At 54.8% G+C, this 11455-nt stretch overlaps 1 protein-coding gene across 1 annotated transcript; it reads right to left on the bottom strand.

Moving 5' to 3' along the window:
- Positions 1-10526: 10526 nt before the first annotated feature.
- Positions 10527-11146, bottom strand: LOC130842429 (small integral membrane protein 10-like protein 2A). Its single transcript, XM_057719084.1, has one exon. The coding sequence runs from the start codon at positions 11059-11061 to the stop codon at positions 10825-10827; it is 237 nt and encodes a 78-aa protein (XP_057575067.1). The 5' UTR covers positions 11062-11146; the 3' UTR covers positions 10527-10824.
- Positions 11147-11455: the final 309 nt, after the last annotated feature.

Below are 11455 nucleotides of genomic sequence, written 5' to 3'. Positions count from 1 at the left end.
TACAAGGGTCAGGTTTATGAATGGCTGGCGTGGGAGCAGGAAGCAGAGTCCAAACATGGACAAGAAATCTTGAGCCCAAGAGGCCTCAGGCCCTGGAGCTGGTTGAATTTGGCAACCTGCAGTGTACCTTGGGAGAGTAATAAAAGCCTAGGGGCCACTTTCTTTGCCCCCACAGTGGATTAATTGTGTCCCAGAGATTTGTACGATGTTTTGCCAAATTTTGCTTTGCCCTTCACCGGAGGAGTGCTTGCTCCTCTCTGTATGTCAGGGATGTGTGTTGTCCTTGCTCCCTTTTGCTCTTTCAGTAACTCTGGTGTCCAGGGATCCTCATGATCTCTGCTCTTACAGGAGCTGTGTGGGTCCTGCCTGGTCCTCTGAAGGGCTCATCACAGGCGAGTGAGAGAGTCTGCTCTCTCCTGTGTGTGATGCTGAGGGGAACAGGGCGGTAGGGGTGATGCTGGGGGTGTCACTGGGTATCCCCGCATCAGTTACCCCTCCTCTTTAGTCCTGAGGAGAGACCCCCTTGCTTTCCACCATCATGGCGTGAGCTCAGATGGCTTTGGGGGATACCTCTCTCTGCTGAGCATATTTATGCTCTTCTGAAGGGGTGGCCCAGCTCTCTCAGTTTATGGTTTGTCTGCTTCGTTGGGCTTCTGCGAAGAGGACACGTAAGAAATTATGTTCTGCTTTTCAGCCCTCCGGTTGCTGGACTGGCCTCCTGTTGCCTTTCACTGATGCCTCTAGCATCTTTTGTTCTCTAATGCCTAATTAGCTAAACTAAACAGATGGGGTTTTGGTCAATTACAGTTCTCCCCTGCACGCCCCCCTCCCCTACCATCGCCACCTGCTCCTGGGAAGCTCTCCCCAGCACAGGACTCTCGGCTCTCTGCACAGACACACAGCACTTACGCTGCTGAGACTGGCCTGATTTTCCAACGCAGGACTGTGTGGGGAAACTGGGGACACAGGGCGCCCTCTCCTGCCTGGGGTGTTGGCCTGGTAGAGGGCCCTAAGGCAAGTCTCCAGTAACCAATGTTTCTGATGTTGGGGTGGACGAAGGCTGCTTTCCAAGGGGATATCATTGAGTAAGAGCAGACTCCGAGGGCCGACTTCCCTCATACATCACAAAAGAAGTTTGTCATTTCCTTCCCTCTGCCCTGTGAGTCTTGTCTCTGAAATCCCTGGTTCCCTGCTCCAGTTTCCTGCTCTTCACAGATCAGCTAACTCCCTTTTGCTGATCTGACCACTACCGTCCTCTTTGTATTCACCCCATCCACGTGGAGCATCTCTTTTAGGAGCTGGGTTGCTCTGCCCCCCTGAGCTACATATTCACAGATTTTAAGTACGGCTCGCATTTCCCCAGGGCACTTGCCCCTGCCCTCTGAGAGGGTTCAGATGTGATTGGAGAGCATAGCTGTCCTCGGCCCCCACTGGTGGCTTCTCCCTGCACACAGAGGGTTCTGCCTCTTGTCTGAGAGAGGATGTTCCCATACCTTTAGTCTGTCCTTGATGCTTTCTATTGTTCTCATGTGGGGCTTGGAATGTTGGTTCATGTTAAAGCCACATCGTGCCTAGCCTCCCCTCTGTCCTCTAGTTTCTGGGATGGCCTGACCTTTCCTGATTTGTGGATATGCCCCTGCATTGCTGCAGCGCTCCCCACTCCCCTCCACTGTGTTTCACTGGCTCCAACGGGGGCTGCTCCCTGGTCTCCAAGGGGGTCTAAGTTCTGCGACTGACCACTGCCTTGCACTTGGATATTGGCACATTCCTTGGTAAAACGTGCCAATGAACGCCTCCAGTCACAGCCTCGTTGCAGTAGCTTCCCCTTTTGTACCCTAGTTGTTGGGTTAACCTCGTTTTTACCTTTCAGTTGTTTTTTACATTCACTACAGTAGAAAATCACTTAAGATTGGCTGCCAGTGTATTGCCTTCTGCAGTCTCCTCCGTTTCACATGATCTGCCCTGAGCCACAGCTCCCTGCTCACCAAGGGTGGCAGACAGTGTCAGGATGATCCCCAGGATCCCCAACTCTTGGTATCTAGGCTTTTGTGTAATCTCCTCCCTTTGAGTGTGAGTGGGACTTTCTAACCAGCAGAGTGTGGCAAAGGTGATAGGATGAACATGATGACAATGTATAAGATTGTAACATTCATCTTGTGTGAAGACTCTCACTCCCTTTGTGGCTTTGAAGAAGCAAACTTCCATGTTGTGAGGTGCACTATGGAGAAGGTCATATGACAAGTAGCTGAAGGTGGGCTCTGGCTGACTGCCAGCAAGAAACTGAGGTCCTCAGTCCAAAGACCACAAGGGACCAAATGCTGCCAACAACAAAGTGAGTGAGGAAACAGATCTTTTTCCAGTAGATCCTCAGAAGAGACTACAGCCTCAGCTGACACATGGGCTGACGACTTTACTGCAGAGGACTCAGCTAAGCCAGGCTCAACCACAGAATCTGTGAGATGTTCAATGTGTGTTGTTTTAATCTGCTAATTTTGCTTTAACATTATTCCCCACCAATAGATAGCTAATATGCTGAGGATGTAAAAATTCTGCTAATAATGCTTGTCCTTGGACCTGAATGCCTATTTTTCTTTCCCAAATGGACTGATATCTGCTCTGTAGTGGCCTTAGCTGTTGTTATGGTCTAAATGTTTGTGTCCCTCCAAAATTCATATGTTGAAATTCTAGCCTCCAAATGATAGTATTGGAAGGTGAGGTCTTTGCGAGGTGCTGAAGTCATGAGGCTGTAGCCCTCATGAATAGTATTAGTGTCTTATTTAAAAGAGAGAGAGAGAGAGAGGGAGAGAGAGAGCCAAGGAATTCCCTGGCTATCCAGTGGTTAGGACTATGCGCTTTCACTGCCATGGCCTGGGTTCAATCCCTGGTCGGGGAACTAAGATCGCGTAAGCCACTCAGAGCTGCAAAAGAGAGAGAGAGCCATCTGTTACCCCTTCCACCATGTGATGGCACAGAGAGAAGGTACCAGCTATGAGTGAGGGAAAGGACCCCCACCCAACCTAGCTGGCACCCTGATCTCAGACTTTCAGCCTCCAGAACCATGAGAAATAAATTTCTGTTGTTTATAAGATTCCCAGTCTGTGGTATTTTGTTACAGCAGCCTGACCGCAGTAAGACAGTTAACTTTGCATATAATACTCTGCTTCTAGTTTCAGCTAGGAGTAGGCAGATTGCTGTTCTCTGCAGGTATTTAAACTGTTACTGACAATTTTTGCTCCACCTCCATGTCTGACTTCTCACTGCACAAGGTATCTGCTTTATCCATCATGGTCTTGGTGTGACCCTGGGATAATGTGCTACTGCCTTTGGGCACCGCTGTGCTCAGTGCTCTGAGAGGATGTCCCAGGTCATTTTCCTCATGCTACACAGACAGCTCTATCCACTCTGGTCCTGACCACTGCTCTATTAAGACCTAATCTTTTCTCAGACATTGACCTTTTAAAAATAGCTTTATTGAGGTATAAGTTAAGTACAATAAACAGCGCCTATTTAAAGTCAACTTTGACATATGTATACACAATGAATCAAGATAGACATTCCTGTCACCACCAAAAGTTTCCTCTTGCTCCTTTGTAATTCATCCCTCCTTCAATTTCCATCCCCAGACAAGCACTTATTTACGTTCTGTCACCACAAAATGGTTTGAGATTTTTCTGTATTTTTAAATAAATGTACTTCTTTTTACCAGTGTTCTTCCATTCTACCTAATGATTTTGAGGTTCATATAGTTTGTTGCATTTATCAACAGTTCTTCCTTTTGTATTGCTGAATAGTATTCCATTGTATGGATATATGACAATGTATTAATCCATTCACCTGGTCATGGACATTTATGTGTTTTCCAATTTTCGCCTATTACAAAGAAAGCTGCTTTGAACATCCATGTGCAAGTCTTTGTGTGTACATGTGTTATCTTCTCTCTTCGGTAAATATCTAAGAGTAGAATTACTGGGTAACATGGAACATGCTATGTTTAGCTTTTTAAGCAACTGACAAACTGGTTTCCATGGTGGCTGTATCATTTCACATTCCCCAAGGCAGGAAATGAGAGTTCCAATTGCTCCACATCTCCCCAACACTCGGTATGGTGAGTTTTAAAAATTTTTGGCTTTTTTATTGGTGTTTAGTGACTGGTATCTCATTGTGGTTTGATTTTTCATTTCTCTAATGAGTAATAATGGTTGAGCATATTTTCATATGTCATCTATATAATTTCTTTGGTCATGTGTCTATTCAAACTGGTTGCCCTTTTTATTAGATTGTCTTATTATTGCATTGTAATAGGTTTTTTTTTCTGGCTGCACCATACTGCTTGCAGGATCTTACTTCCCCCACCAGGGATCAAACCCCCATGCCCAGCAGTGAAAGTGTGGAGCCTTAACCACCGGACTGCCAGGGAAGTCCCTATAACAGATTTTAAAGATATATTCTAGATACAAGTCTTTCATCCAATATGTGTTTTGCAAATATTTTTACCCAATCAGTGGTTTGTCTTTTTATTTTCTTAAGGGTTCTTTAAAGAGCAAAATATTTTAATTTTGATGAGGTCTACTTTATCCCTTTTTCTTTTATATTTTGTGGGGTTTGGGGGGTCCTATTTAAGAAATCTTTTCCTAAAACCTAGGTCATTAAGATTTTCTCCAGTGTTTACTTCCTAAGGTTATGGTTTTGTCTTTTACATGTATGCCTATGATTTTGAGTTAATTTTTTATTTGATGTGAGGTAAGGGTTGAGTTTTGTTTTTAAAAATATGCTTATCCAATGTTTCCAGTACTATTTGCTGAAAATATTATTCTTTTTCCTTTGGATTGCCTTGACACCTTAGTCAAAAGCCAATTGTCCGTATTGTTGTGAGTATATTCTGAACTCTCTGTTCCATGGATCTCTAAATCTATCTTTATGCCAAGATCACACTGCCTGGATTAGTGTTGTTCTGTGCGAAATCTTGAAACAAGGTAGTGTAAGTCCTGCAACTTTGTTCTTTTTCAAAATTGTTTGGGCTGTCCTAAGCCTTTTGCAATTGCAAACAAAAGAAGAGCAAAGACCATTGCACTCACCATTCAAGTCTACAAAGATTAACCCACTGCAGCCGCTGACAGTGCACTCTGTGCTTTGGACAATGAGATCGAGGTGATAACTGGATGAAGCACTCTGTGCTTCAGACAGAGGAAATTAAAGATGATAACGGTGTGCTCTGTTCTTTGGACAAACAGGCCTTTAAATAGTTAAGATGCATTTCAAGAAGAATTTTAAGGAACAAGCTTCTTGTACCTTCCCTTACATAGAAAAGCACTATATTCATTAAGCTGCGATATCTGTTTCTTTGTGACAGACAAAACAGACATCTGAAACTTGGCAGTTTCCCTCCGGGTGGGGTGGACTGGGACGCTGTACGCCGTTTGCATCTCTCCTGTTCTGACTGTAGAGGCTCTAGTCCTCCTGGAACTGGTTGCTTTTTTGCCCTCCCTGGACTCAGTTGCTTGGATCCCAGTCAGCCTCCAGAGGTGGGAGGTTCGGGAGAAGACAGGTGCCCACCTCAGCGTGGCCCCAGCTGCCCCCATTGGGGAGCTCCATGTTGATAACGCTCCCAGCTCTGCCCCAGGCCCTGGATTTCTAACCTGTCCGCTGGTGCCTACCCAGAAAGACCAGGGTCGTCTTCAGCCTGTGCCCTTCCACCACCTCTCCAGCCTAATTCCCTGCCCCTCCAGGGGGCACTGGGGCCTCGGGAAAGGAGCTTCTGCTCGGGGTTCTAGTTCAGACTGGGCTCCAAGCCTCAGCGTCCCCCCAAAATGGGGATAACGGTGGTGCTGGTATGCAAACTGGTCCTGTACACAGAAAGCAAAGAGAGACCTAGAAAGAGGCAGAACGCTCCAGATTGGGAAGGGGGCAGGGTTCAAAGACAAGTAGATCTCCGCAGCCGCCTGCCAGAATCTTAAAATGTTATAGGGAGGCCTTAACGGGATTCAGTCACATATTCAGGCCAGATGGTCTTACTCTCTCAAGGCTGCACCCTTGAAAGGGCTCTGGCTTTGGAAACAGTGGGCAGGACCTGCATTCCAAGGACTCGGGAAGGGTGAGGAACCTCCGACTGCCCTGGGCCAGCTCTCAGGTCAACCTGCAGTGACATCCTCTCGGTGACCTCCTCCAACAGGTGGCCCGGGGATTACGCCGTGAGGGAAACAAGGCACCCAGCACTGTGCCTGCAGCTCAGCAGGCTCTCATCAGCTGTCGGTTCGTTTCCGTTCCTCATGGTGACAGGGCTGCTCCAGCTGAGACCTGAGGACACTTGTTAAAGAGACATCATCACACTGAAGGCCCACAGCACCCTGAAGGCTCCCTCCTGAAAACGCACGAGTGCTCGTGGCTGGCCTGGGGCCCTGCCGCTGTCAGTGGAGGAGCTGGGCTCAGGGTTCAGGTCTCTGGTCTCCTAGGTGCCCCTCTTAACCAGAGCACAACGTACCAGCCTGCCTTCCTCCCTGCAGGGAAACGTGGTCCTCCCTCATCATGGTGCCTCGGCCCCCGGGCATTGCATCGTCCTCTCCCATCTGCTTGTGCCAGGCTACCTGGTCCCTGAAGCGGGTGTGGGACCATCAGGGACTGAACAGAACCATCCGGACAAAGGGGCAGGAAGCTCGGGGCTCTGACAGGGACGGGGTCCACCCCTCCCTCCTGTGGTGGCAGATGGTGGAAGGGGCCCTCTTGTCAAGATGCTTTCACCCCTGGGGAACTCTTGGCAACAGGTGTCTTACCCCAGGCTGTGTTTCTCGTGTGGCCACACCAGGAGTCCTCAGGACACCTCTCTCCTGGGTCCTGCGGGCCTTCCTTCCTCTGAGGTGGGTGCTGTGTTCCTCGGCAGGCCACCCTCCCCCTGCGGCAGCCTCAGAGCCCCCACCCCGGCTTCTCTGACAGGACAGCCTGGGTGTAAGGTGGGGGGACGGGACGCAGATTTCCAGTCCCGGAGGCGGATCTTCTCCAAAACTGGGTACTCCCTGGTGGCTGCCAGGGAGGCAAGGGGGACCTTGCCACCTGCTGCTGCAGAGGGGCCTCCGGGTGACACAAAAGGATCTGCAGACAGGCCATTTCACCTCACCTACCCCAGCCCACCCTCGGGGTTCAACTGAATTAAGCGCTTTCTAACATCAGGCTCTAAAATAAAGACTTAGTTGATTGGTTATTCAAATAAAGTTTTGTGAATGGGACAAACTGGGACATATTGCCACCTCTTAGGCCAGGCCTATGCAGCTGCCTTCTCCTCACGGGGGCAGTGGTCCAGGTCAGGTCGGCTCTCGGCTCTCGGAGCACCTTCTGAACAGGCCACTGTCCCCTGCTGCGGCCCCGCCCCCTTAGAGCCCTCAGGGTGCTCCCCTCCCCCAGCTCCTCACCACCGGCCCCTCTCTCCTCCAAGGCGGCACCACACCAGAAACGGGAGGCCTCCAGTTTCCATTTTATTGAACTCAAAGGACGTTTTTCTTAACTTAGACGGACAACAAGTTTTGACAACACCGGAAACGAGAACATGTCTCTGCCCAGACTGTGCTGACTGCTGCAGAGTTCATCACACACAGAAACGTGAACGTCGTCCTATTCACGTCGGTGTCCAAGCGCCGCTGTCTGAGAAACAGACTGCAGATAAATAAAGTGCACTGAGAGCCCGTCAAGCAGCAAGGGCCCAGTGGGGGGACGAGGAAGAGGCGGGAAAGCAGAAGCAGCGGACTACTCAAGGCCAAAACGGTAAGAACGGCAGCGGCAGGAACACATGCTGAGGACATGTCCCCGGCCCCTCCCACGGCCAATCCCTCTGCGCGCAGACAGCCCCGGCCAGAGCCACCGCCGTGCCCCTCTCATGGGGAGGGGATGAGATTCTCTGCAGGAGAGAGGGGGTCTCTGAGCCCGGGGACCCTGAGGCTCCAACACACTTTCTCCCTGTTGGGAAACGGCCCCAGGCAGCTCCGGGTGAGCCCCGAGCCCAGGGAGGACAGGACACCCTGAGCAGCTCACCCTGCTCAACAGCTGCACGCCCACTACAATGCACAGCCACTCGTGTGCGTGTGGGAACATTCACACACACACGCACACACACGCACAGTCACACACGCGCACACACGGTCAGTGAAGAGCCTCCCTCGTGCCATTCCCGGGCCCTCCTCCTCCCTGCCTGGCCCAGGAAGAGGCTGGAGCTGGGGATTGAGTCGCCCAGAAGGGGAGACCTGGGCTTGAAAGGGGCACATCTGCCCATCAGCTCCAAGGAGGCCCCTCGTCCTCTCTCCTCTCCTCCCATGCAGCCCCATGTCAGTCTCTCAGAGGCTGTCCCCAGAGCTCCACGGAGGCAGTCCGCAGGCTGGCAGCCTCCCAGAAGTGGTCCTGGGTAGACACAGTCGGGGTGGAGGAGGGGCCACCAGGACCAGGGGCTCCTGCGCGACTTGACACAAGGAAGGAAGCCTTCAGGCCCCGTCTGTGGCATCTGCGAGGGGCACGTGGTGGCCTGGGTGCAGCCTCAGGCCCTGGGATCTTCATCGGCTCTCAGGCTGGGGTGGACAGCAGCCTGTGCGGCCACAGGACCCGGGCTCCAGCTGGGCGGCTGAGGGGGGCACGTGGTGAGGCTCGGCCGCTCGGTCCCGGGGCGGGGGAGGGGCAACCAGGCTGCTGTGGTTCTCCGTCCCAGGAACTCTGAGTACGTCGTGGACCACGAGCAACCAGTGGCCGAGCAGATGTGGGACCGGGTGGGGGGTGAGGGCCAGGGTCTCTCCCGGCTCCCCTCTGCACCGCTCCGGGTGCGCCAGTCAGCAGCGCAGCCAGGCCCTCCAGGACCAATGCCGGCCCATCCAGAGGAGCCTCTCCCATGCGATCCTGGGCAGGGGGCCAGCCTGGGGACAGAGACATGGGGTCATGCGTGGGTGTCAGCCACCATTATCCCTTCCCCTCCTGCTTACACCAGGTCCCCAGGACCCACCCAGCACCCCCACCCTCCTGACCCCACCACCCAAACTGAGAAGCCTGTGCCACTCAACCCTGAGGAGCCCTTGGTCAGGCCTTGGGTGGGATTGGGGGAGGGATGGGGAGGTCCAGCTCAGTGGGGGAGGGCCTTGCTCCCCACGGGGTTCTGGGACTCATCGCTCCTCTTCCCATCTCAGCTCAGACTGTCCCCCTGGTCTTCCCTGTGACCTCCCATACACCCTACCTTCCCTACCATGGGTCCCTCTGTCTCTAGGTCCCCAGGGAGCCTGTGCACCCCTCCCATCCCAATGTCCTAAGTCTTCCAGAAGAATGGAGGGCAGCTGGGGGAGTGCAGGCCGAGAGGCAGATTCAGCTCCACCACTTCTTTTCTCTGTGACAAGGGCAAAACCCTCCCCTCCCAGAGCCCCAGTAGGTGGGGAGGACAGACCTCCCCAGAGTGTCACTAGGTCCGTCCTTCCTTCCCCATGCCAGAGCCAGACCACTGGGCAACCCCACCCCTCAGGGTCTCTGCCTGGAAGGCCCTTTCTCTACACATGGATCAGGCCCTTCTCTCAGCTGCTCCCCAGGCAGCTCTAGGGTCAGGGGCGCCCCGGGCAGGGATCTGACTCTCTTCGCAAGACCAGAGAAGGTGCGGGCCACCTCCTATAAACACCAGTTCGTGAGAGAAAGAAAGAGATCGGGACTTGAGAGTTGCTCCCCACCCAGAGAGGTCCCTGTCTCCCCAAGTGTTGCCTCCTCTACAAGCCCCTTCTCCATCTGCTCTCCACCGCAGCCTGAGAGCTGCCCTCCACTCAAGGAGATTCCCACTTCCCCAAATCCTTTGGGACACGGGGGCTGCTGGAGGTCGTCCAGAGCTAGAGGACCGCATTCTGTGGCACTGGGAGGGCACTGGGAGGAGCTGGAGGGAGCGTGGCTGAGATGGGGGGAGGGCCGGGGCGGAACCCATCTTTCCCACTCTTCCCGGTCCCCAGATGCAGAGCTTTGGAGGATGCCCTGGGAGAGTGGGGATGGGAGCAACAGGGACAGCAGGAGCAGGCAGAGAGCAGTCCCCTGGCCCCAGAGACCGGGCAGGAGGCAGTTTTGTGAAGGGCTGAGAAAGAGACAGACCTGGCCTTTGGCCAAGAACACCATCCTTCCAGGCTGCCTCCCAGGGGGATGGAGGACAAGGGTGGCAGCATCTTTTCTCCTTCAGGGCCCTCCCCGGGCCTCCCCAAGCCCATTTCCTCCACTCCCCCGTGTTCAGGTGACACCGCCGGGGCCGTGGGCGGGAGGTGATGGGCTGACCCTCCAAGATGCCCAGGCCGTCGCCCCTCACCCCCATCTTGGAACTGTGACAAGGGAGTCTGGAGGGCCTTCGTCCGCCCTGTCTTGCCTGCTCTCGGCTCGGCAGCTTTCCGGGCTGGCTTCCTCGGGCCCCTTCCACGTCTCCCTCAAACCGCCGAGGGGCCTGGTCATCTAGACGTCATGGCAACCACCTCCCTCCCTCCGAAAGTCCAACCTCTGGCCTCCTACCGCTTTGGTCAGGGCCAGTCCTTCAGGTACCTGCTGCAGAATTTCTTCCTTCTGCTCCCCGCTTCGGCCAAGGTGAGGCAACAGGTCGGCCGCAGGCAAATAATTTTCTCGAGTTCGATGGAAAGGGCCCGTTTCACGAGCTTCTGTGCAGTTCAGCACTGGCCGCGTCAAGGGTGGCAGGAGCGGGGGCACGGGGCTCGGTCCTCCGCGCAGATCTAGGGCCCGGGGGCGCGGGCCGCCCCTCCTCCTTCCCCCGCGGAGTGCCGGCGGCCCCGGGCCCCGCGGTCCTTCATGCTGGTGCCCCTGCCGTCGCGGCCGGGCTGAGGTTGCCGCGGATGCTCACTCGATCCGCACCTGCAGGCGGACGTTGAGCATCACCGAGGCCACGATGTAGAAGTAGGGGAAGTTCATGCGCAGCCGCCAGGCCAGGTCGAAGAAGGTGATCAGCGTGCGCGTGAGCCCCTTGCAGAAGGCGCCGTACGAGCCGCGGGCCGCGGCCGAGCGCGACAGCCGCACCGCCAGGCCCGACAGGGCCGCCGCCGCCGCCGCTGCGGACAGGGCCGCTGACGCCGCCATGGGCCAGGGCCGGCGCAGACCCGGGACAGACTGCAGCGGGAGCGGGCGGGCAGGTGGACGCGAGGCCTTGAGCCGCCTGCCAGCAGCCCTCTGGTCCTCGCCCGCCCCGCCTTGCCGCGCCCCGCCCTCGGTCTCCCCTCCCAGGCTGGGCTCCAGCTGCAGCAGCAGCCCCGGCCCCAGCCAAGGCCCCGCCTCAGCCGCCCAGGGACAGCTCCGCCCCCTCGCCTGCTCTCGGAGTGGCGGCCGCCAGCCTAGCTGCGCCCCCAGCGTGGCCACGCCCCTTGCCGGGCTCCACAGAGCTGCTGCTGCCTACTCGGCCCCGCCCCCGGGACCTGCCCCGCCCCCGGGACCCGCCCCGCCGGCAAGCCCCGCCTCCTCTCGGACTCCCAAGAAG

This window comes from Hippopotamus amphibius, chromosome X, assembly GCF_030028045.1.
Source record: "Hippopotamus amphibius kiboko isolate mHipAmp2 chromosome X, mHipAmp2.hap2, whole genome shotgun sequence".
Taxonomy (NCBI): domain Eukaryota; kingdom Metazoa; phylum Chordata; class Mammalia; order Artiodactyla; family Hippopotamidae; genus Hippopotamus; species Hippopotamus amphibius.
The sequence above is the reverse complement of the archived record's forward strand: the minus strand, read 5'-3'. Positions and strand labels throughout refer to the sequence as shown.